At 56.9% G+C, this 26,449-nt stretch overlaps 8 protein-coding genes across 8 annotated transcripts; 1 reads left to right on the top strand and 7 right to left on the bottom strand.

Moving 5' to 3' along the window:
* Window positions 1-952: 952 nt before the first annotated feature.
* On the bottom strand, window positions 953-2,102 carry J3D65DRAFT_122545 (uncharacterized protein). Its single transcript, XM_066793841.1, has 3 exons — window positions 1,627-2,102; window positions 1,448-1,523; window positions 953-1,286 (listed from the first exon to the last, which is right to left on the bottom strand). The coding sequence occupies exons 1-3, from the start codon at window positions 1,867-1,869 to the stop codon at window positions 1,087-1,089; spliced, it is 519 nt and encodes a 172-aa protein (XP_066651518.1). The 5' UTR covers window positions 1,870-2,102; the 3' UTR covers window positions 953-1,086.
* J3D65DRAFT_638453 (uncharacterized protein) lies at window positions 1,885-2,568 on the top strand. The gene has a single exon (XM_066801625.1). The coding sequence runs from the start codon at window positions 2,007-2,009 to the stop codon at window positions 2,322-2,324; it is 318 nt and encodes a 105-aa protein (XP_066651517.1). The 5' UTR covers window positions 1,885-2,006; the 3' UTR covers window positions 2,325-2,568.
* A 1,271-nt stretch (window positions 2,569-3,839) lies between these two features.
* J3D65DRAFT_122532 (MFS general substrate transporter) lies at window positions 3,840-5,761 on the bottom strand. The gene is made up of 3 exons (XM_066793840.1): window positions 5,112-5,761; window positions 4,912-5,061; window positions 3,840-4,851 (listed from the first exon to the last, which is right to left on the bottom strand). The coding sequence occupies exons 1-3, from the start codon at window positions 5,590-5,592 to the stop codon at window positions 3,956-3,958; spliced, it is 1,527 nt and encodes a 508-aa protein (XP_066651516.1). The 5' UTR covers window positions 5,593-5,761; the 3' UTR covers window positions 3,840-3,955.
* A 1,737-nt stretch (window positions 5,762-7,498) lies between these two features.
* On the bottom strand, window positions 7,499-9,373 carry J3D65DRAFT_559563 (uncharacterized protein; the record flags this gene model as incomplete). The annotated part of the gene is made up of 2 exons (XM_066797414.1): window positions 7,499-7,679; window positions 7,896-9,373. 2 exons carry the CDS (start codon window positions 9,371-9,373, stop codon window positions 7,499-7,501), a joined length of 1,659 nt encoding a protein of 552 aa, XP_066651515.1.
* A 3,859-nt stretch (window positions 9,374-13,232) lies between these two features.
* On the bottom strand, window positions 13,233-15,201 carry J3D65DRAFT_638443 (uncharacterized protein). Its single transcript, XM_066801624.1, has 3 exons — window positions 14,522-15,201; window positions 14,284-14,469; window positions 13,233-14,233 (listed from the first exon to the last, which is right to left on the bottom strand). Exons 1-3 carry the CDS (start codon window positions 14,933-14,935, stop codon window positions 13,658-13,660), a joined length of 1,176 nt encoding a protein of 391 aa, XP_066651514.1. The 5' UTR covers window positions 14,936-15,201; the 3' UTR covers window positions 13,233-13,657.
* Window positions 15,202-15,471: 270 nt separating this feature from the next.
* J3D65DRAFT_671452 (pyridoxal phosphate-dependent transferase) lies at window positions 15,472-16,802 on the bottom strand (the record flags this gene model as incomplete). The annotated part of the gene is made up of 2 exons (XM_066803396.1): window positions 15,472-16,555; window positions 16,612-16,802. The coding sequence occupies 2 exons, from the start codon at window positions 16,800-16,802 to the stop codon at window positions 15,472-15,474; spliced, it is 1,275 nt and encodes a 424-aa protein (XP_066651513.1).
* A 288-nt stretch (window positions 16,803-17,090) lies between these two features.
* Window positions 17,091-18,593, bottom strand: J3D65DRAFT_638439 (cytochrome P450). Its single transcript, XM_066801623.1, has 3 exons — window positions 18,268-18,593; window positions 17,397-18,200; window positions 17,091-17,345 (listed from the first exon to the last, which is right to left on the bottom strand). Exons 1-3 carry the CDS (start codon window positions 18,508-18,510, stop codon window positions 17,235-17,237), a joined length of 1,158 nt encoding a protein of 385 aa, XP_066651512.1. The 5' UTR covers window positions 18,511-18,593; the 3' UTR covers window positions 17,091-17,234.
* Window positions 18,594-21,399: 2,806 nt separating this feature from the next.
* Window positions 21,400-24,869, bottom strand: J3D65DRAFT_671450 (uncharacterized protein; the record flags this gene model as incomplete). The annotated part of the gene is made up of 6 exons (XM_066803395.1): window positions 21,400-21,464; window positions 21,525-22,790; window positions 22,843-23,009; window positions 23,058-23,533; window positions 23,724-24,026; window positions 24,090-24,869. The coding sequence occupies 6 exons, from the start codon at window positions 24,867-24,869 to the stop codon at window positions 21,400-21,402; spliced, it is 3,057 nt and encodes a 1,018-aa protein (XP_066651511.1).
* Window positions 24,870-26,449: the final 1,580 nt, after the last annotated feature.

Below are 26,449 nucleotides of genomic sequence, written 5' to 3'. Positions count from 1 at the left end.
GGCGTAGGCGCGGCGCAGTGCAGCACTCTGGAGCCGAATCCACAGAGCAATCGCTCACATTCGTTCAACTCGCCCCAATCACAATTTGCACCGCAAGCAGAATCTCAGACAGGTGTCGTAACGCTTTCACACGCAGAGGCAGCCAGGCACTTGATGCTCACATTTTTGCCCTCCACGCCACCAAGCCATGAGGCGCTGGGAGTAGTTACCCGGTGGGCGATGCGCACACAGTCAGCCATATCTGACTATTCGACTCCACCATCTCCACCTCGATTCCTTCAGCATCACCACCACTGCCGGGCGGCACCATCGGCACGAGCTCTCTCCGTGTCATCATGACCCTGCCACATTCCATTTCTGGCCTGCTAGTTCGATTGGCCTACCCCTTTCCCTTTTTTTCTGCCTACCCTTGCCCGCCCAGCCCGCGCCTCATCTGGCACGCACCCAACCAGGCAGCTTGCTCACTCTATACCCATACGTCCCTTTCCTGCGCACTGCCGCCCTCGTCGAGCAGTCCCTGTCGCCTCCCCCAGACGCACTTTCCACTGTCTCTCTTCCGTTGCCCGTCGTCCTCATCGGCCGTTGTTGTTTCGTCACCCCACTCCACCACTCGCTGCGCGTACCTGATCCGCGCTCCCCCTCTCGCCATCCCTCCTTTTCTGCACCTTCCCTTGCGCCCTGGTCCCAGCAAGAGCTGGCACTTGCCGGCCGAGGCTCTACAATCGCAGACCCTCTTTGGCGATCGATGGGAGGTTAATCGTGGTGCTCAGACATCTGGCGAATTGGGCGCGCGTAGACGCGTACGGACAGACACATAGACGGCCACACGGCTGATGGACGCTGGGGACAGGCTTGATCCGTCCAGCCAAACACTCTCCCACCCTCATTCTCCCCTCTCGCGCTCGTGTCTGGATGACTTCTGTCGGAGTCCAGAGCGAGCTTGCCGCAGCAATCACTCCACCCGCACCACCCCTTTCTTTCCCTCACCATCGCCATCGGCAGCGGCGCGTATTGCGCTCTAGCCCATTGACGGCGCGGCATACCGCACTCCCCTCTCTCTATCTCGCATCGCGGAGATTGCCAAACCTACGTGAAGGACGCCAAGCGGCCGTGCGCTGCTCGCTCTGCCCGACATGTCTCGCACGGTGCGGCTCTTGGGCATCGATGGTCGGGGGAGGGTATGGGATCGAAAGGGAAGCACGAGGGAATAGAGTTTATTGGATTCATCATGACTTGATGGTGATAGGAATGGTGGGTCGTTCGTAACGTGTACGAGCTGAACTGAACTGAGCTGTTTGTTAGCGTCGCCTTTGTTTTTGCTTTCGTCTGTCTCGGTTGTTGCTGCTAATTGCGTTGATTGAATGTTCTTTGCTTTGTGCTATTTTGGCTGGTCTGTTGCATTGGGGGGTTCCTTTTGCGCTGCTAGGCGATAGGTTGTTTGAGATACCTGGGGGGTGTTCATGCTGGGAAAGGGGGCATGTATGACACGGCAACGCTGCTTCTTTGTGTGTTGAAAAGCGTCTCTGCATGAAGGTGGCCATCAGCTACACTAGAAACGACGGCAGACAATAAGAGTGACGATGGCGGATGGAAAGGGGCAACCACTCAAGCTCGCTGGACACGAACCAGTCGATTTGTAATACGATACAAGACAAAACACAGGGCCGCAGTCGTCAATGCAACCCAGAGCGGCCAGTAGCTCGTCTTGATGAATTTTTGACGTGCTGTCCTTCGTCGAACACGCGAGGCGGCTCTGTCATGGCTTTGGGAGTTGAGGAGATGGAGGCGGGTTTTTATACCCACGTCTTCCTGCGTCCTGCCCATCGCACGAGAATAAGAATAAGGAAAACCACATGCCCTGCAACCCATCACGCGTACTCAAAGCAGCTGCCTGCCGACACATCCCGTGAAGAGTTCGCCCGTCGAGTATTAAACTACGCCCATCTTTCTCCGCCTCTCCCTCCATCAACGCAAGAGCGGCGCGCGAGACGTCCTACTGGCGTTACATGCCACTCGGCGGGTGGTTACTCTTGCGCCTCTCCTCGCCGCGCCTTCATTCAAGAATTCTACTTCTTTTTGTCTCTCTTTGGGCGGGTTGCCGGGGGTCTGCCTTGTTTGTTTTGAGAGCAAGGAAGAAGGGAGGGACGGAAAAAGATGCTCAGCAACTGCAGACGATGATGGCGAAGGGCGTCGGCGTGGTGGATACGGTGGTGAGCGGTAGTGTTGAGTATTGCTTATCTTGTCTTATGCGTCTTCTTCCCCTGAGCGAGCGAGAGGTCTTTGCGCAGGAGAATGGGACAACGGGAGAAAACGACACAAAGTGAGATTGGGATACATGATCTGGCAACCGCAGACACAGGAGCAGTATGAGAGCAGCAGCCAGTCCATTCAAGCCGAGTCCCGCTTGTCGATGTTCACTCCCTCAGACCGAGGGCGACGGGCTCTTTTATACTCGCCGTCACCCTCAGAAGAAAGCGAATTGAGGCGAGCATGGACCTGTCAGATGTCGCTGTCGCTGTAGGTATCGCCGTTGTAATCGGTTTCAGTTGTCAGGTGTCAGGAATCAGGGGTCAGGCGGAGATTGTCAGGGGCATGTGAACTGCCAGTCAGTCAGTCAGCCATTCGGTCAACACATGCGGCGCAGACCAACTCAGCTTTTGCCTGTGATTTCACTCCGCCGTCAGCGCGGTCTTGCGGAGGTATATATACAGCTCTCCTCGAGCTTCTTGCAGTGCAGTGCAGTGGCAGATCCGGGGTCGACGAGGACGGGGGGACCAACGCGGATTTGCCAGATTTCGACTTCTTCTTCTGGTCATCTCAACAACCAGACACGCTGGTGGGTGCGCTGGTTGCTGGCTTCATGTGGTAGAAATGCCGGGAGGAAAGCAGCCGTCGGGGTGTCGTGATGACGAGAGTCAGCTTGTATTAAGGATGAGTCTGGACAGCACGGCGCCATACGGCTACTCAACACGCCATTCCTCGCTCCCCAGAAGCGTGGAAAAGCTGCGTTAGGCAAAGAAGACCTGGGCCCAAGCAAAACAAAAAGGCCACAGTCTGGTACTTTTCGTCCCTTTCCAGACCCGGAGTGGAGCTGACCACTTGAATCGCCACAGTTGAGAGTTGGGACCGCTTGACAATCCACCTGCCACACTGCCGGAGAGGCTGGTTATGTACCCAAACCTGCCGGCACAAGCCCCAAAAGCGGCAGCGTGGTTGCTCAGCTGCGCCGTCGCGCTGGCACGGGGCCAGAGTGCTCAGGAGGGTATAAAAGCACAGCATCTGCTCTGTGTCTCGACTCAAGCGACATTGACGAGGCCGCGGTTGACAGTGCCCAATCTCCAGATCCTGGGTTGCGACACTGATGCCAGGAATCCAATTCACTTCATTTCGTGTCCTTGCGGAGGAGAGCAGACACGCTTCTAAGTTTGAGGTTTGCGTCGCTTTGATGGCTCCGCCGTAACTTTGCAAAGGAGTTCACGTTGATTGAGCCGTGGAGTTGGGCTTCATTGTCCGTAAGTGGTGGACTTCGCCGTCGTTGCGTGGAGTATCCATGCCATCGCAGATGCCTGCAAAGAGGAGGAAGTAGGACGGAGGAACAGAGGATAGAGGAATAGAGGAAGAGAAGCGACAAAAGAGAAACAAACCCCCCGCCCGCCCCCCTCTTTTGGAACTTACCCCTGACGACATGAGCTTCTTTCAAACGTATTTCTCTCCATTCTCGCATTTGATACACTGCGGCATCAACATCTAGAAACAGCAAAGAAAAGGCACCGCTGTCGCGTAGTCTACACGCCGCTGGTGTAAAGGAGAAAAAAGACTTTTATTTCGTCGAACAAAGACCGTCATCTCTAGCAATGGCAACAGCAGCATTTTGGTATCATATAGAAAAAGAACGACAACACAATCCACCGGGACTTTTCTACTCCTTTCCCAACCATCCCACATACCTCCGCATCTACAGAAACCATCTGAAATCAGCAGACGCCGGGCCCTCGCGCAGCATCTCCGTGCTGACATCTTTCGCGCTGCGCTTGACGCCCTGCCTGCTGTCGCGGCGCTTGTTATCCACGACCATGAACGCGCCGAGCAGGAGGGTGCACAGCACGCCAGTGGCGCCAAAGGCGGCCGTCGTGGCGAGCGCGGGGAGGTACTTCGGGGCATCCTGATTGCGGAAGATGTTGGAGCTGACGACGCCCATCATGTTGGCCAACGGCACGCCAACGGCCGTCAGCGTGACGCGGCGGCCCTCGTGGGCAATGTTGTTGTTGTACCAGGTCGACAGCAGCACCGACGGCGCGCTGGTGCCCCACGTCATCATGAAGCAGGCGAAGTAGGCGACGCGGATCTGCGCGTGCACGTCGTCGATGGTGGCGTAGATGATGAAGCCGACGAACGTGAACAGGAAGCCCAGCGCGATGAACGGGAAGCGGATGCGCGTGTAGTCCGACGTGAAGGCCAGCAGCAGCAGCACCACCGCCCCGCAGATGTTGGGCGCCACCGTGTACAGGTTCGTCTTGACCGTCGAGTAGCCCAGCCGCGCCACGATTTGCGGGAGGAAGTTGTTGACCGATTGCAGCGGGACGCCGAGACACACTTCGATGGCTAGGAAGGCGTAGGTCGACGGGTACGAGAAGACTTTGAGCGCGTCGCGCAGGTTGAAGGCTTCGTTGACGACGGATGACGAGTCTTGCTGGATGCGTGCAAAGGCGATGCGGCGCTCGTCTGCGTCGAGGAACTTTGCTTCGGCGGCGGATTTGGGCAGGTAGAAGAAGGTGAAGATGGAGAAGCAGACGGTGGCGGCGCCCTCGATGAGGAAGAGGTAGCGCCAGCCAGGGAGCGAGGAGTTGATTTCTGTCATGGATGGTCAGCTCGGTGGTGCGGAATGGGGGTGAAAATCGAAAAAACACTTACGAAAGACGCCAAAAGCCAACAAGCCGGAGAACGCGTTCGCGATGTTTGAAGCTGCATAGAACAGTGCCAATCTACGCGCCAATTCTCCTCGACGATAGAAGGTAGTCAAGTAGTAAATGACCAGCGGAAAAAAGGCAGACTCGGACATGCCTATCAAAGGTTAGCTCCGCGCCCAGATCAATTCAACACACTCGACTTACCCAAAAACCACCTCACAGCCATCATGCCCCCAAAATTGTGCACCGAAGCCGACAACAGGGTAAACGAGCCAAACGAAAACATCAGAATCGCCAAAACCTTTGCCGCGCCATACTTCTTGCCCAAAAAGGCAATGGGGGCGGCAAAAACGACGTAGGGCACGTAAAAGACGCTGAGGATGATGTTGTACTGGTTGCTCTTGAAGTGCAGGTCGTCCTCCATGTGGTCCGTCTTTGCGTTGCCGAGGTTGCCCTTGTCGAGCGAGTTGCAGAGGTACATGAAGGCGAGCACGGGCAGGATGCGCAGGTCGAACTTGAGGATGAGGGACGATTCGTTGGCGAAGTGTTCGGGGGCGATGTCGGCGCTGCCGACGGTGCCGGCTTCGACGCTGCTGAGGGGCGCATCTTTGAGGGAGGACGGCGAGGATGTGGTGACTTTGACGTCGCCGGCGTGTTTGGTTGCGGCGTCTTCTTCGACCGCCATGGTGGGGAGAGGTGGAGGAGGGGGAGGAGAACGAGGCGAGGGACAGACGGACGGAGGGCGAGACGGCGAGGAAGAGGCTCAAAAAGAATGGCGGATGGTAAAGAGAGGACGGGACGTCTGGGGGGAGTACATGTAGCAATGCGACCTCAGTTGGCTACTTATCGCCGCCTCGCCCTGCAGCTTCACGTCGATACCAGCACCATGCAACCCTCTCCCACCGTCGCAGCCAGCCCACGGAGAGCTATCCAACCAATCGTGGCGCCCGCAGCTCTTGTCTCTCCAGAACAACGCTGACACAAATAAATCGACAACAACGACGACGGGCGAAAATGAAACGGAATGGAGCGGCGCGCCTCGCCTCGCACTCAGGTTAGCAGCAGTTCTCGCGCGGCAAGCCAGCCAGCGACGGGAAAAGCTTGCCCAGGACTGAAAAATTGCTGTCAAACCCTTGCCTTCAGCCCTGTCATATCAACGCAGGTAGGTAGGTTGAGCCCGCCCGCCCGCCGTCAAGCTGGCTGGCTTATCGGCGCCCTCCTTTGGGCAACCGAGCGCGCCGATAGGCACAACCTATCTGTGCATATCCGCGGAATGGTGCCAGCCGTGGACGTGGCGAGCGTGAGGCTATTACTGGGTGATTGGGTGGCGGAGCCATGGTGTTTGGCCGTTGGCCGTGGACGGCGCGCTCTGCTGCTCCAGACGTGTCGTGATGTGGGCAGATGGTGTTTGGAGGTTGTGCGGAGGGGGAGGGAGAGAGAACGCGGGGGCTCGACGGCCGGGGAACGACGCGAGTGGGCGCCGCCGCGGGGTGCCGTCGTCAGGTCCGTCTCGCCTCACGCTTCCTTCGCCTTTTCCTCCACTCCACTCTCGACATTCAATCGTCGAGCAAGTAAATCAATGGCGCCAGACTTCTCTCCATTCACCCCAACAAGCCCATCTTTGAATCCTCACAAGCCACAAAAAGAACCTTCGATCCATCAGCACATTAACCCACCCCTCCCAAAAAAAAAAAAAAAAAGCATCAGATAAACTTCACGCAACCGGCCCGTCAACCACCACCACCAATGATACCTCGTCTCGAACCAGACCAGACGCCCGCGCCGAGCACACGCCGCCATTCCTATACAACACGGCGGCGCCGTCCTCGCGCACGGATCCACCACGCGCAAACGCCGATCGAGGCGAGTCAGTCTTATCAGCCCGTTATACATTCAATCATGTACCGACCATCTAGGCGAACGAGCCAAGGTACGTATCTACGTACACGCAAGGTAAGTGCGGGAGCTTGGCGGCGCAAGGCCGCACTTGGCGTGGCGTGAGAGCACCTGGAGCACGCGAGCGAGTGGGTGAGAAAGAGGAACGGCTGAAGTGGAATTGTGGTGCATCAGTCTTGATCTTTTCTTACGGCGTGAGTCTTGTGACGCGTGGCTACCTTGCGGACTTGCATGGGGTCTATCTACATTGGGTGAGTCGTGGGAACGTGTGAGGCGTAATCGGACGGTGAGCGCATGTTGGGACCGAGACTGTGAAGGATGAAAAGTGGCGAAAGCGAAGAGGAAGCACACTATGAGGGGATTCGAACTAGATCGGATCGAAAAGCGACTGCTCATGAAAGAGGCGAGTGGATGGATGGATGGCGGGATGATAGATGTGGGGCAAAGCGATGTGGATATAGAACTAGACAATAAAAGGCGACAAGAGACCGGGCAAGCGAGTAAAGCAAGATGGGACAAAAACAAAACGCCTATGCAACACCGCACTCTTATGGGGATTTTGAATACAATGAAGAAAGAGAAGAGAGAAACCACAGTGCACGCAACGCCATAAAATATCGAGAAACAAAAATAGAACAACAGACTAGACGACCTCGTCTTCACTCTGCCGCCACAAACACTCAAGGCGACGTCCTTCACGCCGCCTCCTCCTGGCTCCGGTTACTCCGGTGGTGCAGCAAACTCGGCAGCTTGAACTGCAGCGGCTCCTTTTGCTTCTCACGCACCGGCATCTTGCGCTTGCTGCGGCCAGAGTAGTACGTCTGCTGCTGGGCCTGCGGCGGCGCAGTGGACGCAGAGCCGTTGGTCGAGCCGCTGCTAGCACTCGTGCTGCCACTGCTGCCGCTGCTGGTCGTGGCGTGCGAGCGCATCTTACCGTGTTGATGAGTGGCCGTTGGAGAGTGGCCGTTGGAGTTGTGGTAAGACGCAGGGGCAGAGGAACCATTGCCAATGGGGAGATTTGGGTGCGAGAGGTTCTGCGCCGTGCCGTTGCTGGTGTCTTGGTGGTGCCGGCTGCTCATGAACGGCTCCGACAACTTGGGCCGCAGCTTGCGGATCTTGTTGCGGTGCGAGCGCTCGCTGTCGACGTCGTCGGTCGAGTCGGACGCCATACTGCGCAGCGACGGTGCGTGTGACTGCTGCTTACTGAGTGGCAGTGGGAACGATTCCGTAATGGAGGGGGAGATGGTCGCCGAGGCTTGCGCCAGCATGTCAAGAGGGCTTTGGAAGCCGTTCTCGAGTGGCACCGGCGTGATGGCGTCGGGATCCATGGTGTTGCGTTGTGAGGTATAAGGCGGAGGACTCGGGGAGTAGTCGTACACAAAGTCGCTGACTTCGGATTTCCCACTCGCAGATGACGGTGCTCGAGCGGGAGTTGGTGGTTGGAGGAATTTGAGGGGCCCGTCGAGCTCCGTGTCGTAGGCCCATGAGGACTCGTGGAAGCCGAAGACACACGGAAGCGACTTGATCTCTGACCAGCTGAGCTCGGTGTCGCGAAGCGCAATGTGCAAAATGTCGCCTTGCATCTTGTCATGAACAATGCAGTGGTGGTCCAAGAAGAAATAATCCCAAAGCTGTCCGTAAGTGTGATCTAGCGGAAGCTGTTTGAGGGAAATCCGCCCGAAGAGGTCGTGTGGCGTGCGATATCCTATCAATGGCACCCATGGTCGCCGTCTAAGGACATCTCCAAAGTTCTTTTCGATGACCGTATGGAAAGATATGCTGTCGCGTCCAGCAAACGTCAAATCCTTGACGAGGTTGCGCGATTGCAGCCTCCGGTATGCCGTGCTGTCCACGTCGTAGGCAAACTTTTGAGATTTGCGGAGCGTCATGACCACCTTGACGGACCACGACAAGCCTGCCTTCTCCGGGTACTCATCCGTCTCCATGGACTGATCGTCTGTCGCGTTGGCCGTTGGTGTAATCTCGCGCGAAGTGCGGTCTGCTGCACGCAAAAGCTTTTCCAGTCTTTCGTCGTGCTCCATGGTGGTGTCCTCGACCTCCATCAGTTTCCGCTGAAAGGCGTGCTGTTGGTCTATAACCCCGTCCAGCTTGTCGTCCAGAATAATCTTCAAGTCTTTCATGTTTTGATACATTCGCGCCTCTAGGAACTTGAACACGCGTTCTCTTTCATTGTTTACTGCCCTCTGCTCCATCAGTTCCTGCTGAGTCCTGGCCAGTTCGTTTCGCAGCGATTGGTAGTTGGTGTAGTAGTCGTCTTTGAAACGGCGCACTTCCTCCGCCAAAGCCTCGTGTTCCTCGTACGTCACAACGCCCATGGGCTGCTGTACGTGGGTCCATGCCGGGTGCCCGCACTCGCAAGTAGTCCCCACGACCTGTTGCTTGTCCAGCGAAAAGCCCTGACAGAAGCAGCGCTGGCCGCGGCTCCATGGAGTGTCGTAGCCGCCGGTCCGTTGGACATGGCGGCATTCGCCTCGAGGCAGATCAGCTTCGGGCTTGGGCGGAGGGTTGCGCTGGAGATGAACCAAGCCTTGGGTGGAGTTAGGGAACATGAGCGAAGCGGTTGATGCGGATCCCTTCCGAGTGCTCCACGGAGGGAATCAAGGACATTTGAGAATTGCTATCGAGCAGAATGCGACGGGTTGTTGCGACTCATGAGAGCACAAATGTTGCAAAGTCTGTGACGGGGAGGTCAGTCAGAGTCAGCCATGGTAAGCACGGTCTCAAGTACATACATGGACAAAGCTAGATAAGACGGCGATGGAAGCAAGAGAGAGCCAGTGCGCAGAAGAAAAGAGCGTCGGTCGTGGAGGACGATCCTGGGGTGCGCAGTGGCGGCAGAGGCGAGGAAATAAGGGAAATGGAAGGGAGGGACACAAACAAAGTCGGGAGCCGGGTCAAGGATGGAGTCGTCCGGTCCAGGGTGTTGCAGGGACAGGTGTTTGTCAAGATAAGGGATCTATCAGGCGCGGGATTGCCAGTGTCCATGTGGTGTCGGAGGGCCAGTTGATTCGGTGCTTATCGTCACGCACCCCACGGCCTGGCGGTTCGCTCATCTTGTGCAGCGGCGGGTCCCCTGCTCCGCGACCGACGTGGCGACGGTTCCTGGATCGTTGGGCACGCGTGGGGTGAAAACACCATCCATCTCTTCACCACTCCACACCTCACGGCCCGCTCCGCACAGGACGTCTCCACCGTCACCGTCACCATCACCATCACCACTCGGTCAAGTCGCCCGCGCCCACGCCCTCCCTCGCCTTCAATTGCCGACCGCAAAACAAACCATCAAAAGCAACGCTCCAGCAACAACGTGGCCTGACCGCCCCTCTTCGACCGCCTCTTCGACCGCCTCTTCGACTCTTCGAGTCAAGCCCGTCGAGGTACAACACCACCATTCGCCGCCTCCTCGCCGTCGTCAAGGTGAAACCCCAAGGGCCGTCGCGACCACGACGACGACATCAACAAAGCCCAGGCACCTGACCAACCACTGCTTTTTCACCACCACGCCTCGACAGGTACAACCATCTTGGCTGGCGGCCTCGCCATTCCCAAACCTGGCGACTTGCAAACCCAAAACCGACTCGTCTTTGCATCCCTGCTCCATTTTTCGTCGTCTTTCGCCACTGCACATCGAGTTGCCGCAAGCGTCTTCATGTCCATCGCCCGAGCAACTAGCGACGGCCATCACGTAACAGTTAGCACATAGGCGCGGGCGTAGACGTTTGAAGTTGCGACACAATTCCTGTGCTCGCGTGCTGCCGTTGGCGTTGGGCTCGAAATAGCCCTCAAGCTTTGCCATGACACAGGGCGAAAATCCCCAACGGCCGCCTTTTTTATGTAAGCGCAGGACTGCACCTTGCGCGGCGGCACCATGAGCTCAAGGTTTTAGTCACGGGCGGCCGGCTCGTCGGCTGCGGTGCTTGCATGCGCCTTGGCCGGAGAGCTACAGTAGCTTTCTCCCCACTGCTCGACTGCCCCCAGGCCCAGCAAACCCGAGCCAACATTCGGACTCGGACCTCGCCGAATGTCAGCAGCACCGAGGCCGCCGTGACGAAAACGCGGGGCTGCGAGTTGGCACGCGTGGGACTTGTTGCGCGCGGAGCCGACAGCGGGCGGGGGCCGCAGAGACGGTCGACGCAGGTGTGGGGGACAGGGATCGCAAAAACAACATTCAGCGGGAGCCTCTTCGACGACAAGCTCACATGAAATGGCAGACAGTCATGCCATGTTCTCTCTGCCGTCCATCTTCAGCCCCGGTCCACTCTCAACCTTCGCTCGACGACGAAACAATCCAATCTTCCAGCTCGACGGGTGCAGAACCTTCACCAAGTCAGTCCGTCAACTCTGCGCCAAAACCTTCACCAGGCGCAAAAGAAGAACGGTTGGGTGGTTGACGCAGAGTCAAGTTGATGGCGCCCATGCGCCTCGACGCAGCAACGAAAGCCTTGGTCTACGATGCACCAATCTGCTGGAATTCTTCAAAGCGCATGCTCGCTCAAACAGGCATCTGCCAACCCACTGCACCAAAGCTCGCTGCATCCCACCAACCACGGGGCGCACCACATCATGACCAGTGTCGACCACACCTCGCGGCAATCTTCCCACTCCCCCTCCCCCAGCCCCCCGGTGGTGTGAATGGCTGGTTACTCTTGAGTACGGAAGGCGCGCAAATTGAGCACGCCCGCGGTCCTGGATCCCGGTCGACGCTCACCCTTGGCATCTAGGAACACCCGCCCGTCCCGCCTGGGTATCTCGCGTGTCGAATCTCTGGCTGGAATACGTGCCGTACCTGTCGTGCTACGCGGCACGCATGCGGTAGGGTAATGAGGTGAGCGGCCAGGCACGCGCAACGCTGTGGTGGGATGTTCGCTGTTGCGCGCTGCGGCGTGCCTGGACGGCAACCAACGCGAGAATCGTCTGCGTAACCACGTTCGTTCGGTCGAAATGGCCGTTGGTTTGTCGATATGGTCAAAGTCCAGTGAAGAAGAGAGCAGCCTTGCATTGGCATGCTTTGCGAAACTAACAAGAAGTGTGCCTTCAGCAAGCTAACCAGAACCACAATAAGAGGTAAGTCCTCTCTTTCCCTCCCTCCCCCCAGCGCAGCCATCATGACTCCACACCACATTCCCATGATGAGGTGCCGTGCTCTACCCCGGCCCATCCTCCCTATTTCTCCCGCCCACCGCGTGACGCAGGCTCTCGTCTCCGCAACATCTCTTACCAACCAGGTACGCTATCTGATCCGCCGCCCTCGCCACCACCAACCTCCTCCTCCTCCTCATCCCCGTCCGCACTCGTTTCGTCTTCTGCGAGTAGGTACCTCTGCGCAACCAGTCACACCTCACTGCAACTCGCCTCGGCCCAGCGGCTAGACGAACGACACAAGACCACACGAGACCATCCTTGCTTGCCTTGCTCGACTAAAAGTAGCCGCGGCGGGTCTCTCCGTCTCCGTCCCGCGTCTGCGTCTGCGGCTGCGCACGTGGGCGCCTTTGCTCCTCTGCTCCTCGTACCGGGCAGCGAGTGGGTGAGCAAGGATATTGACACGCAGTACCTAGATGCGCAGACTGGCAAAGTGAGGAGGCTGTGTCCTGGCGCGTGACGGACGGGATGGCGAGCTCACAGTCAGTTCCAGGACTACGGCTGGGCTCGGCTGGGACGGCGAGCTCAGTACGGACCAAGTAGACGTAGACGGTGTTGCAGTGCACTTACTGCAGTATACCACCAATGTCAGCGGCGGCCGCTACTTCTCTTACGTATCCAATTTTGCTACTGTTGCACCATACGCGCAAGAAACTGCACTCTTCTTAATCCACTCCACACTCTGGCAAGAAACCACGCACGCAGCAGCCTAGCCCATCTCTAATGAAGAGAATAGCAGGAGAGCCAAGCTAAGACACTGACGAACCGCACGCATTGTCCTCCTCTTTTCCTCTAGCACTCGATCCCTTCTCTACTATATCTGCAGTCATTCCTACACGAGCGCCAGATGTCCAGATACTGCATACAGATAAATATACACAACTCTCTTCCAAGTCCTACAAAGCACATATCAGCAAACAAAACCCCGCAGCTTGGAGAGTAGTTAAACACCCTTTCTGTTTCCTCCTCCTCCTCCTCCTCCTCCTCCTCCTCTTCTTCAACTTGTCCTTACTCTTCTTCTCTTGTGGTCACACCTAACGGCTGACGACTTTGCTTCTACCGCACCACCGTTCAAGAAATTTCCTCTCGCTGCGCTCGCCACGGGGTGATTGTAAATGGTGGGGAAAGGTGTCCATACAGATGCATTTATGTACGTATGTGGCTACGCAGCATCAACATCATCTCCCCACACAGGCACCACAAACACCCCACCGCAGCAGCAGCAGCAGCAGCAGCAGCAGCAGCAACGCGTGGCAGAAGCGACGACTGAGCCGCATGCCATCTGCTAGGTGCCTCGCCGCCGCGGTTTGAGATGTAAGATGCAAGATGGGGAGAATCGATTCTTTCAACGCCTACCGTGATGTCTATGACATGACATGACATGTGAGGCCTGAGAAACGGCATGCAAACAAGCGAACATGCAGACATGCAAATAGATGAATAGACGGATAGATGAGTACCGAAGAGAGAGAAAAGAACGAAGGAAAAGAAGGCGAGAAAAGACAGCCAGAGGACCAAAAGATCAGGACAGCATGCACCGCACCCAACGCCCGCCTGCCCGCCCGCCAGCCAGCCAGTCCGCCTCTTTTAATGTGCAACCGTTGCCCAAGCATCCGATCATGCCACCGCCCAGCGTGCGAAACGTGAGCCTTTCCCTGTACGCCAAACACCATCCAGACCCTGGTAGACGGCCCTCACGCCGAGCGCATCAGCTCGAGCAAACCGCTCGCCGCGCGCCCCTTGCGCACGCTGCTCGTCAGCTCGCCCTCCGTCGCCGCGCCTCTTGCCTCGGCGGCGGCGACATCGTCGTCGTCTACGCTCCCGCTTCCCGGCGGGCTGCTGAGCTGTGCTGGCACAGACGCGTGCCGTGCAATCGGCGTGGTGGGATCTGCTTCATGCTGCGGCGTCGTCGGGCGAGGCGTGGCGTCGTCGTCGTCGTTGTTGTCGAGAGCGGTGGCGGGAGGGGAGGACGGGAGGTGCGGCGCCTCGATGAAGCGGGTCGAGTAGGCTGTCGGGCGAAGGAGCGGAGCGGGAAGGAGCTTGAGAGCAGTGGCGCTGGAGTTGGCGCTATCTGTCGTCACGGTCTCGGTGGTGTCTGGTTCGGGTTGCGACTGTGGTGGCGTTTGCTGGCCGGTTGACGCGACGTCGGTTGCTTCTGCTCTGCGCTGGTATTGTTCGGGAATCTCGAGGTTGCCGAGAGGAATAAAGATCTGATCCGTCTTGACTTTGTAGAGGGCAGCGCGCAGGCGCAGGCGGAGTGTCTCGGCCTGCTGTTGAATGTCAATTGGTGTTGCGCGACAGGAACTGCAAGTGCACGTACTGTTTTGACGCGCGTCTCTGCAGGTTCGGGCGGCGACGAGGTTTGTAGCTTTGGCGACGCGGCGGCAGTGTAGTCAATCAATGATGAAAATGACTTGTTGCCCACGGTCTCTTGTGTGTTTTGGGGTGTGGGTTCGGGCGAGCCCTTGGCTGGAGATGCGGGCTGGAGGTCAATGGCGGGCATCGTCTGCAAACGCGGGGTTAGCACAACGCTGCCATTACAAGAGCGCAGCACATACACTAGTGATAGCAGTAGAGTCGGGTCGCACATGTATTGGAGGTTTGGAGGTCTTGGTCAAGTCGGCGCGTCCTGCTACACGCTTCGCAGGAGACCCGATCGCGTCTTCGCGCGCGAGAGCGCCTTCGACTTCGTGGATAGACCTCTTTCTCGACTTCAAATGCGCCTCTTGCAGGTTGCCGTGGTTGTTTTCATCCTGGATCGTGGTGAAAGTACGGCTCGGTTTGCGCGGACTGGGGCTGAGCGGCGCCTGGGTCTTGCCAGACGTGATGGTGGACTTTTGGGGCGTGATATTCGCGTTGGAAGCAAGCTCCCCGAGCACGCGGCGGCCGGGCGTCTTGGAGGGCGTGGTGGCGTGCCTGTCGGGCTTGGTCGTGTCTAATAGGACCCTTCTATTCGTGGTGGGCGTCGACATGATGCAGGGACGCGTTTGGGACGACGGGCGAGAATATGCAGGCCGATTGGGCGAGGGGATAGGGGAAAGAATGCGGGCGAGAAGCAACGGAGGCTGGCGATGAAGAATAGCGGTGCCGGATCGAAAAGGTGGGCGGGAAGAGGCGCGACGCGATGTTGATATTGTTGCGGCGTGGAGTCGAGGCCGAGCGGAGGTGCAGTGCAGTCCAGTACGTCGGATGGCGCCTGGTCCGGGCACGAGCGACAGCTTCGCGCCAAGCGGGGACCAGACCAGACCAGACGCGACGAGAGAACGTGCAAGACCCACCCTTACGCGCTCTACGTAGGTTCATGTACTCTTCCTCACGCTCATCACAACAACAATCCCACGCCTCCGCATCAATCCATCCAACTGAACAGCCTTCTCCATCCTCAAACTCGCCACCCTCGTCCACACGTCAACTTCCAAATCCGGTAATTTGTTTGTTTGTTTCGCCAAGTTGTCAAACATGGCCCATTCCGCTCAACCGTCGGATCCAAGGGCGTCTCCTTGACTCTTCACGCCACCGCCAGAAGCTCGCCGTGCCGCTGCAGAAATGCCGAAACTGTGTCGACAAACCTATCCAGGTCGGCTTGCGGCGTGTCCAAAATCAACGCCAGCATCCCCCTCCGCGTGATCCAGAACCCGCTCTCCATCATCTCCAACCAAAACAGCTCCTTCAGGTCCTCCCTCTCTCCCGCGTCACAAATACCCGAGTCTGTAATATGCAACGACATGATGGATCCCATGCCCGTAAACGTCGCCTTGGTGCCCTGAGTAACGGTTCTCAGTCGTCTGAGCAAGTCCTCGCCAACCCTGGTCAGCGATTCACTCGCCTCTGGAGTGTAGACACGCGACAGGCCTGCGAACCCAGCATGCATGGCCAACGTGTTGTTATTAAACGTCCCCGAATGAGCCAACGCGTCCCGTTCGCGCGGATCATAGACCCTCATGACATGTTCTCTCCCGCCAAATGCGCCAAACGCCAGCCCTCCACCCAGGTACTTGCCCAAGGTCGTCAGATCCGGCGACAGGCCCATCATGCTCTGCAGCCCCCCAGGCGCAAGCCGCGATGTCATCACCTCGTCGAGAATGAAGATGGCGCCAACTTTCGTCGCCGCCTCTTGCACGGCGATCAGAAAGTCTTGCCTCGCGGGAATGCATCCACCAGCACCTTGCATGCCCTCGACCAACACGGCCGCCACATCTGCCGTCTCTGCAATCGCGGCGCGCGCTGAGTCGGCATCGTTGTACTTCGCCAGGACCCAGTCGCTCGCATCGACGTTGTTGGCCGCGACGCCGTGTCCAAAACTCAACACCGCGCCGTGGTAGCCGCCCTCAAACACGACGACTTTTTTCCTGCCGGTCGAGCGGCGTGCGGCAGCCAGCGCGTGCAGATTGGCCTCGGTGCCCGAATTGCAGAACCGGACGCGGTCCAGACTGAAGCGTTCGCACAGCAGCTTCGCGTACTGCACCTCCTGCGCCGTGCACGCACCCAGGTTGAGACCAACTTGCTCAATCGTCCTGTGCAGCGTCTCGACGATGATGGGCTGCGAGTGCCCGTACAGCCCTGCTGTGAACTCTCCCACAAAGTCGACGTATCTGTGCGACTCTTTAGTTTGCCTTTCGATTGGACAGCCAGGTAGGTCGGGACTCACTCGTGGTCGTCCTCGTCCACCACGTGACATCCTTTTCCGCTCTTCATCGCGACCGGGAACGGCGCGGTGTGCAGCACTGATCGCGTGTTGCCGCCGGGAAGGCTCCCGGTGGCATCGTCGTGAATCCTTTTCGAGTTTGGGTTGCGTGCTGTGAACCGCGCCCTGGCCGCCTCCAAAGCAGCTTCAGCCATGGAAGTTGAAGTCATGACAGAAATCAGATCAGGATGGTATGTTGGGGTGTTCAAAGAGCGTGGACCGGGATAGTCAAGGTACAGTTGTTCGTTCGGTATGCCCTGATGTTCCCGATGATCTAGCGGCGCTCTGTCCATCATACCGACATCGGTTGCAGGACAAGAAGGTGCAGTCAAGCCAATGCAGCGAGCTTCACGCAGTACCGAATGCTTCCACAGTCACACAAGCAAGCCCATAATTCGACGGCCTCTCCAAGACGAAAACGATGAAACATGAAAAATTCTTGTTGGGAATATAACGTCTTTAAGACCAACCGATCCGTCTCTACCAATACGCAGTCTGGAGTTGTCGAAAAGAAAAGATCAAAAGCCTGTCAACGCCCTACGCCTCGCCTCATGCCATATTGGCTACACATGATCCCAATCCTCTAGTCAAACAGTCGCATGGAGCTGGCGCGGCTTAAATTTGGCGTTGAACTCAACCTGGCGGACAAACCAGTGATTCTCGCACTTCCAAGGCTTGGAGGGGTCTTCCAGCTCAACCTGTCGTCGCCGTCAACACTGCATCATACAGTAGGGGGAAAGGGGGATTACCTCAAAGCGCCGCAGGAAACTCGGAATCAGCTTGTACATCTCCAACAGACTGATGTTCTTGCCCAAACACGTCCGCGATCCGCCGCCGAATTGGAACATGGACGCCTTCATGTCGCGCAGCTGCTCGGGGCTCGTCTCGAGCCAGCGCTCCGGGCGATACGTGTCGACGTCGGCGCCAAAGATCTCCGGCCGGCGGTGGATGACCCAGCCGTTGCAGCCGACAATCGTGCCGCCGGGGATGAACTCGCCGCACACGGTGATGCCCTGGGGCGGGACCACGCGCTCGAGGATCAGGCCCGCGGCGGGATGCAGCCGGAAGCTCTCCTGGATGACGGCGTCAAGGTACGGCAGCTTCTGCGCTTCGGCCCACGTGACGGTGCCGTTTTCGCGGTCGACGATAGTGCCATTGCCAACGGCCTCGTCCAGCTCTGCCATCAGCTTCTGGTACACACGCGGATTCTTAAGCAGGTAGTAAAACGCGGCGCTCAGGCTGATGCCGGTCGTTTCGGAGCCGGCAAAGACCATGCTGATGGACGCCGCCAGGGCCTTGTCGTCGGTCATGAATTCCGGATGCTCGTAGATGGAGGCCGTGAATTTGCTCAGCAGGTCGACGCCGCTCTGCTTGTCGGTCGAGTCGGGGAGGCCATGCAGCTTGATCTTTTCGACTTCGGCGGCGCGCTCGGCTTGCCGTTCGAGCGCGAACTTGGTGATGGGGAAGACCTTGCCGACGAGGCCCCAGCGCTGCAGCAGCATTTTGATGGGGTTCTTGTTGATGAGGAGGTCGAGCCAGGGTTGTTGGCCCACCTAGAGTGATCTTGTCAGCATCGAAACCAACAAAACGAACTTATTACGTCTTAGAAGTCAAACTCACCACAGCACAGTAACTCAAAAAGTCACCAAGCACCGTAACAATACTATCAATATCGACATCCTTCTCGACGTAGCCCAGTCGCTTGTTCCAGGTCAGTTCGCCAATGACGTCGAAGGCGAAAAACTGCAGCCAGCGGTTGAAGTTGCACGTCTTGCCCGTGGCGGCGTAGAAGCGCTCCGTCTGCTCGAGGTAGAAGTCGACGGTCGAGTCGACCAGCGGCTCGTACGACTTGAGCGCGCTCATGGCGAAGTAGCCGTTGATGCAGCGCCGGTACTTGGCGTGCCAGTCCTCGTCGGTCGTCGAGAAGAGCGACCAGAGGCGCCGGCCCTTGGCCGTGGCTTGCTGGATGGGGTAGAAGTCGGACTGTCCTCCATGTTAGAACGGCGTTGGCTGGTGGAGCTTTCGCGCGCAGGAGAGGGTCACACTCGCCTTGATCATGCCCTTGTTCAGCCCGTATATCACTTTGATGGCTTTTGGGTCCGCGAACGACAGCACGCCGGGCCCTAGCCGCACGATGTCGCCATGCTGCCGGTGCAGTGCGATGTGCGTCATGTGTGCCTGGCGGCCCCAGACGTCGAAGAGCCGCCACCAGTCCGTGTACGCGGCCAGCGCGGGGCCCGGGTACTTGTGCAGGCCATTGTAGAATTTATTGTAGAGCAGTTTCGCGAGCAGTGAGCCGGCCAGCACCCAGGGCCAGTAGCGCTGCAGGAAGAGGAAGGCTTCGTTGAGGAGCATGGTTGCGATGTGGTGTGGTGTGGGTGGTGTGTGTGTTGAACAACAACAGCAGCAGCAGCAACAGCAATGGAAGCAACGGAGAAGGTCCTGATAGAATTGAATGTCTAGGAGATGGCAAAGTATATGTATATGTATCTAACCCCCTTCACCACCACAGAGCCAGCGGCATCAACACAGCCAGCCAACCAGCCAGCCCTCGGACTCTCCAAGCCGCCGACCGAACCCTCTGCTTATCCCATACTTCCGCGCCGCTTGCCCCTGCAGACTCACGCAGGCAAATGGGCCCAGCAGCAATGTGACGACCGAACACCGCGCAAGCTCAAGTGCCGAAACGGCAGTTCTTGGGTGCCAAAAGGCTGATGTGCGAGCGCTGCCATGCTCTCTGCCCTGCCCGCTGGTCTAACCTTCGGCAGTTGAGCCTCGGTGTCGCCGCTGGTCGACGGACGTGCAGGGTTGAGCTGGTGAGGTGGGTAAGGTAGCTAGCAGCCGGCGGCAAGCGGGTGTTTCCCTGGATGGAAGCTTTTTGCTTTGTGGGTTGAGCGGTTGATGCGTCGAAACGGTGAGGGTGGCACGGCTGATGATCCCGCCGTTTTTTGCGCAAGCAGAGTCGAGGCAAGCAACGTGCAGCCGTTATTGTTGTTCAGTCGTCGTTGATGGTCGACGATGATGACGCTGTGGGGACATCAACGGGGACGACGCCACAACAACCCCACACCCACCCAGCGCCACCCCCCGAAGCAGCTAGGAACAGAGTGCGGGGGAGCCACAAGCCACCACGAGCCGCGCAGCCACTCAGACACCACCTCACTAGCCGTCGCTCTCCCAGGCAGCCTTCGCCGGTCAAGCCAGCCAACCAATCCGACGGCCGCCTTACCGCGCACCGCCTCACGTCCTGTCCTCTGCATCCTCCTCTCTACCGCAAGCTCCCTCGCTATTGCGCAACACACGCACTGGTGGACCGCCGCGGAGTGCTGACTGGGATCGCGAAATCGACTTGGCTTGGAGCTACGTATGTGCGCCGCGAGGCCGAACTCAAGTGCCGAGGCGCGCTGCCCCAGCCAGCCAGCCAGCCAGCCAGCCAGCCCAGGCAGATGGGTGCCAGATAGCTCGGTAGTTGAGAGTCGGCTTTTCGGGGGCGCGGCTGTGGTGCGCTGCCCGCCGGGGCGGATCGCTCGGCTGTGGCTGGCTGGCTGGGCTGGCGAGCATTGTCGTGTTGTGTTGGTGCACCACGCACGCATCGCGCTGGAAAAGGTGAGTCGATCTGGGAATTTGAGAAGATCAGATGGGCGTGTGGTGGTCATTGGTGTTTCATTTTTTTTTTTTTTTTTTTCCCGCGGTGCTGTTGGGACCGATAAAAACCAATGTCTTTGGACTTCGCTCTTCAACAACATTGGCGACAACACTCAACACCATCATTCAGCTGTGCAGTGTTTGGGAGGGAGCAGTCGCGTGTGACGTCACCGTCTCCTGATTTTTCCCCTGACACGTGGAGCACTCGGCTATAAAACACGTCGACTTCCGCCGCCGCTTCTCTGAATCCATCACTGCGACGTGCAGGCTGGAACGAAAAAGCAGAGCGAGAAGTTACTGCTGTTTGGCTGTTCGTCCGCCATTCACCTACTGCTTTCTGTTTCGCCGTCTCTCTTTCTGCTTTTGCTGTATTTGTGTTTGCTGTTTAGGGTGTGGTTCGTCACTTTCTAGTCATGCTGCGTCTCATCATCACAGAATGCTGATGGAAGACGGCGATATGATGCGGAGGTAAGTGTGGATGGGAGACAAGTGAGTCAATTTCTGGCTTGCAATGAGCGCCCGAAGCCCAGAGTCGGTTGTTTTTCGTTGGGTTGCCGAAACAGTACGTTTCTTTTTCGATAGCATCGAGAACCAGTCGGTTGTCGCCTCGTGGTTTCTGCAAAACTCGACGGCCGTCCACTGCTGTTGAGAGACTGAAACCGCACCACTGGGACAGCAGCTTTTATACCTGCGCCTCTAGGCCGACGACCGGCGGGCGGTGCAATCGCGGCCTCCTTCGCTCCCACTCGTCACGTCTGCTGACTATAAGCTTGAGCGCGTCACTCATCTCGCGCAGATAACACAGCAGTCAGAGCTTTGCGCCGCTGGGCTCGAGGTGTTGCAGCTGCTACGGTCATGCTGCGCACAAGCACGCTGCTGGCCTTTCTTTCAGCTGATTACTATGCGGCGTTCGAGTATTAAAGCTCTTTGCTCTGCGCCTTGATTCCAGCAACAACACCTGTGCACCAGAGATGAGATGGCCAAAGAAAAGGCAGCACACAAAAGGGGAGGGGTTTGCGCAGGTCAGGGGCAGAGGTGTTCCAGTCGTGCGGCGACGCCTCAATCCCCTTTAGCCCGTCTTTTCACGCATCCTCCGTGAAAACATCTTCAACCATCCATCTTCGTCGAGGGGAGCAGCTCCGACTGTGATGTATTCGTCTTGCGAAGCGTCGCTGCCAAACATCAGCATCAACTCCCATCAAATCGTCCTTGTGCAAACAGGATTGACTTACCCAGCTCCTCACCATCAAACGCCATCAAAGGAATCGCCATCTTCTCGGCCGCAACCTCCATATCGCTCAACGAGCGCGCCGCCCCAAACGCCGCAGGCACGTTCGCTCCACACGCCAGCATGGCCAGCGAACTCGACTTCCACAGCGCCACCTTGAGCGAGCGACTCTTGGCGATGGTGATGGCGAGAAAGACGCACGCGCCCACGCACTCCAGCAGCGGCAGCGCAATACGCGGCCAGTGGACCAGGTACGCCGTGATGCCCGTCTGGCCAAAGGTCATCGTGCCGGCGTCGGCGTTGACGCGCATGTTGCTCGACATGGAGTGCGCCAGCCACGAGAACGTCGAGTCGAGCGTGTAAGCGTCGTACAGCGGCTTCATGACGTCCGGGGCGAACTGGAACCGGTCGCCGGACGGGCTGGCACTGTAGAAGCCCGTCACGTCCGTCAGGTTCGCGTTGGCGATGGGGCTGAAGCGCTCTTGTGTCAGGCTGGACATGTACGTCCCCAGCCCGTTGATGGCCGCCTGCGATATGTTGTATGAACCGACGAGCTCCAGATCTGTCCGCGGGAAGTTGATCGTTTGGGCAAGTGATGTCGGGTGGTAGTTGGGCGCAAGTGACTGGTTGACGGCGCGCCAGGAGCCAGGTGTTTGCTCGCGTGATACTTCGCGGACGGGCTCGTGCAGCGTGCCGTTATGGGCGCTGGGGGAGTACTCGTTGACGCAATAGTACAGCGCGCACTCGGTCGCTTCCAGGGGGACGTCGGGAAAGTCCTCGGTGACATCGACGTCGGGCGGAGCCTTGATGAACGACATGGCGTACAAGAGCGTGTCGAAGTCTTTGAACGAAATGGTCGCGTTTGGGTCCGTCGTTCCAGAGCTCACCATGGCGACTTGTTCCGGTGCTGCGTCCGCCGTTCGGGCTGGCCAGCCGTCCATGAACAGCCCGTTTGGTAGCCGAACTTGCACGATTTGTCCAGCAAACGAGCGCCTGGGATTTTGCCGCCGCGTCGTCATGTCGTATAGCGTAATGTACGACGAGTGGTATAAACTTGTCACTTCCAGTGACGAATTGACGTTGTTGCATTTGCTGCACACGCCCAGCGATTCGAACGGCTCCCATTCGCAAGTATTGGACGCACACGTAAAAAACACCGAGGTGTGTACAGCGGAGCGTTGACCAGAAAAGCCTGCGAGAATCGACAACTGCATCGAAAAGTCGGGAATCGAGGTGATTCCCTTGATCCCGTCGTAGATGGAACCAACCCCTGTTTGCTCGTCAGCTGCGGCGCTACCATCTCAGAAGCGCTTGTCCCGTACTATCTTCTAAATCAACCAGTTGTGTTCCTTTCGAGTATCGAAGCGCCCGCGATATCGACGACGGCATCTCACTCGTTTGTCGCGTCGAAAAAGACATGATGGACTGAGTGAAAGGATCAATAGCCAGCGACACGACCATGATCAAGGCGCCCAACCCAGCCAGAGATCTAAGACAATTTTTAGCAGTAGATTGAAAAGGCAACACTAAAAAATACCTTAGCCCAGTGCTCCATAGCAACATGAGACTGCCATGAGCTCCTCGACTCGCCTGGTCGAAATGCTGAAATTCGATGAGTTTCCTCTGCTGTTGGGCAAACGCAATGTACTTCCACTGTCCGAGCGCCGAAGACACGGCAAAGAGCAACAGCACGCGCGAAAGGGTCGAAAAAACAGAAACGAGCGTGTTGAGCGTGGCTTTGTGCCACTCAAAGACCGGCTGGCCGTTGAAAGCACCCAGCAGCGCCATGTTCACGGCCCACGCCGCCAGAGACAGTGCCACGGAGACGATCTCCGGGATCCAAGTGTCTCGCGGCCAGCACGCGATTCGTCCAAAACGCATCGTGGAATCGGAGCTGTTGCGGACGCCCAGCGACGGGCCCTCAGACTCGGGCAAAGCCTTTATTGACGTGGTGATGCCGATTCGGCACTCGGAAACGAGCAAGTTTGCATTAGAAATGCCATGGGTGGCGAGCTATAGTTCGTACGTTGTTAGGCTCGGCGTCTGCTCACGCTCCAATGTGTGATCCGAGCCGGAAAACCTGGCAGCTGAAATCGGCAAATATGTGGAGATTTTGGTGCGTTGATCTGCTTTGAGTACGAGCCGGTCTTGGCTATAAAGATGCCTTCCGTACTGACTCCCCCTTTTGAAGGTTGCTACCCACCTTTTTGGATGAACTGTCTCCTCTCTTTTTGTTCTTAGTTTTTATCTTCGTCATGACTCGCTCTTCTTGAATGGTGAGTATGCTTCCTGATAAGGTGATCATGGCAGCGCATTGTTCAGCGTCTTGTTCATTGCGTCTCTCGTTGTACGCCTTGGTTAGATGTCCAGTGCGGCCTGCTTTTGCCCAATGGCTCAGGTTCAAGCTCGCTGTCCAGTATCTGCGTGAGTTGCCGAGGGTAATGTTGAGAGCTACATTGAGCAAAGCATAGGAGAATAGGAAAACGATGGTCTGAGACTTGCGGCCCTAAAGGAAGACAGTTCCTCAAACTTTCTCCTGTTGTTCCTGGCGATATGCACGCAACGCTACCGCGACGTCTTCTGCGCTCTCAAACTCTTCATTCCAGCATTTTCGGATGACGTCTGCGCATGGGACGTCACTGATGTCCGGAAGCTCTCCTCGCTCATACGCTTTCTCCACCTCGTTCATATCTAAATCTCCACACGGTTTCTGCCATGCCATGACTTCGTAGATGCCACAACCAAGAGCGAATAACTCCCTCTTCATGAGCGGGATATCATCCCACTTCCTTCCGCGCATGGGTATCGCGTACCACGGCTCCTCACAAGACATGGGAGCTTTTTCATCCAGCTTCGAGCCGTCGAAATCTGCGACCCTCAGGGAAAGGGCTTCGGTGACCAAGACATTGCGGCAGCTAAAGTCGCAGTGGATCACGCCCATGGAGTGTATCCCTTCCAAGGTATCTGCCATGTCGATGGCCCATCCAAGACGCTGCTCGAATGGATGGTCTTCCGGTCGGTTCCTCCGGATGTATTTTCGGAGATCGCGATTTTTGGCCAATTCCAAATGTATGCCGAAGTGACCCGGCTCCAGCTCGACAGAACCATGGTATTTCAAAATCTTCAGTTCTTCATTGGTGCTGAGTCTTTCATAGACCTCCCGCTCCCTCGCATTTCTTTTCTTGAGCTCCTCGTCTGTCTGATAGCCTTCTCGAAATCCGCGTTGTATGCCGTCTTGATAGCTGATGTACCCTTTCATGACGGTGGAATCGTCATGCAGGGTAACATTACCAGAGCCGCCGATGCCGAGCAACCATGGGTCATCTGTTTCCAAACCGTCTACTATCATGATGTCTGGATCGAGGAAGGCACGGTTTCGAGCGCAGCGACCGACTTGAGCTGGCACATGAAATGAGAGGAAGGGTTGTAGTGTTTTGTAAGGCTTCGAGCGAGCAGGTATCGGGACGCGGTTGCTACTTTGTGCTATCCGGCGGTCAGACTTTTGGGGGCGAGATTGAGTTAGGACTTGAAGAGTCGAGAGCAGTGTTGCGCATTTGGGGGAAAGAATGCTCTTAAGTACATGTACCTTAGCGCTGTGCCGCTTCCGGGGGCTCTCGGAGCCACGCACCTGCAAGGGTAGGGTCGACTGCAGCATAAGCGCCCCATCACATTCTTTGTACCACAGCCAGTGCTGCAACCTGCTATTTGTGGAACTTGTCTACAATACTGTATCCCGCATCAAACCACCTGCTTCAATGTCGCCAGCGTCCGTACGTACGCTTTTCTAAAGCTAGATGTGTGAAATATCGAACACCACTTTGCAACACAGAGCTTGGGAAGCTGTACATGGAGCGACCAAGTCTTCAAATGGAAACTTCTATCGTTGATTTGCGTCCTACAGGGCGACTCAAATGCTGAATGCATGTTTCCAAAGCTGGAATTCGACAAAATATAGGCGCCAGGATCATTGTGGCGTGTATGTTGGTCCTCTCACCGGGGAACAATCTATACACGTCATCTGAACATCAGTCGCTTCCGACACCAACACATGTTCCGTTTACCAATAGCGAGTCCGTAATGATATCAGGCAACAGAATCCTGGAAGAAGTCGCGCAACGGTTCTGCGGCAAGTCTGTGATTGTTGTATTGGTTTCCACTACAAGCAGTCTTTGGCGAGAGAACCAACATTTCATGCAAGCCTCTTACGCATCTAGTCTTGGGATTCTTGCACCATAATCCAGAGTAGAATCAGATTGGAAAACGCCAACAGCCTCTGTCCACGGCATGACAGCTATCAGAATGTCACACAAGCCTCTCGAATGGATACAAAAGACAGATCATCGCTGCCATGTTGCACTTCAGATCTCAAGCTACTCTTTCATCAGCCATAAGCTCACTTGTTCCAAAATGTGCAATGTCTCCAACTTGAACCTCATCTATAGGGCGTGCAGCAAAGATCCTAAGCATTCTATATCACAAAGACTTGTCACCAAGTGTAAACGGATCCCATCAACCTTGCACCACTGCCCCGACATGAAACCAAGCACCGATGCTGTTTTTGGATCCACTTCCATCCCTGGTCCCTGTCCTTTGTGTGCGGCACAGCCAAAGAGGTGCGTCTAATAAATGAACCTTGAATGACAACTAATTGGGGGGTTAGCGACGAAGATGGGAAAGACACCAACGAGAAAGTACAGATATCCTCGTAAACAGAGCAAAGACGTGGGAAGATTGTGGAGGTGTTGAGTTTTGGTTACTGGACTCGGTTTGACGGGGATGGGGTATTTCGGGTACTTCACTGAGTAGTGGATTAGAAACACAGTCTCTACCGTTGGAGAGACGAACGAGTAGCGGGGTGGTTTCGGTTATTTTACACGGCGCTCAATCTTCAACGATCGAGTCCATCAGAATACAGTCTTTACCAACAAT

This window comes from Phyllosticta citribraziliensis (assembly GCF_038025025.1).
Source record: "Phyllosticta citribraziliensis strain CPC 17464 chromosome Unknown J3D65scaffold_12, whole genome shotgun sequence".
In the NCBI taxonomy this organism is placed as follows: domain Eukaryota; kingdom Fungi; phylum Ascomycota; class Dothideomycetes; order Botryosphaeriales; family Phyllostictaceae; genus Phyllosticta; species Phyllosticta citribraziliensis.
Note: the sequence above shows the minus strand (reverse complement) of the source record. Positions and strands in the feature narration are given on the sequence as shown.

Coding starts and splice junctions, on each gene's coding strand:
- J3D65DRAFT_122545 (XM_066793841.1), bottom strand. CDS start 1,869: ATGGGTTGCAGGGCATGTGGTTTTCCTTATTCTTATTCTCGTGCGATG. Junction 1,524..1,626: donor ATCGTATTACAAATCGACTG/GTTCGTGTCCAG, acceptor ACCTTCATGCAG/AGACGCTTTTCAACACACAA. Junction 1,287..1,447: donor CCAGCATGAACACCCCCCAG/GTATCTCAAACA, acceptor CAAACAGCTCAG/TTCAGTTCAGCTCGTACACG.
- J3D65DRAFT_122532 (XM_066793840.1), bottom strand. CDS start 5,592: ATGGCGGTCGAAGAAGACGCCGCAACCAAACACGCCGGCGACGTCAAA. Junction 5,062..5,111: donor GGCTGTGAGGTGGTTTTTGG/GTAAGTCGAGTG, acceptor AACCTTTGATAG/GCATGTCCGAGTCTGCCTTT. Junction 4,852..4,911: donor GTTGGCTTTTGGCGTCTTTC/GTAAGTGTTTTT, acceptor CATCCATGACAG/AAATCAACTCCTCGCTCCCT.
- J3D65DRAFT_638439 (XM_066801623.1), bottom strand. CDS start 18,510: ATGAGCGCGCTCAAGTCGTACGAGCCGCTGGTCGACTCGACCGTCGAC. Junction 18,201..18,267: donor TTTTGAGTTACTGTGCTGTG/GTGAGTTTGACT, acceptor AGATCACTCTAG/GTGGGCCAACAACCCTGGCT. Junction 17,346..17,396: donor GTTTCCTGCGGCGCTTTGAG/GTAATCCCCCTT, acceptor CGGCGACGACAG/GTTGAGCTGGAAGACCCCTC.
- J3D65DRAFT_638453 (XM_066801625.1), top strand. CDS start 2,007: ATGCCACTCGGCGGGTGGTTACTCTTGCGCCTCTCCTCGCCGCGCCTT.
- J3D65DRAFT_638443 (XM_066801624.1), bottom strand. CDS start 14,935: ATGTCGACGCCCACCACGAATAGAAGGGTCCTATTAGACACGACCAAG. Junction 14,470..14,521: donor ACTCTACTGCTATCACTAGT/GTATGTGCTGCG, acceptor CCGCGTTTGCAG/ACGATGCCCGCCATTGACCT. Junction 14,234..14,283: donor CAGAGACGCGCGTCAAAACA/GTACGTGCACTT, acceptor GACATTCAACAG/CAGGCCGAGACACTCCGCCT.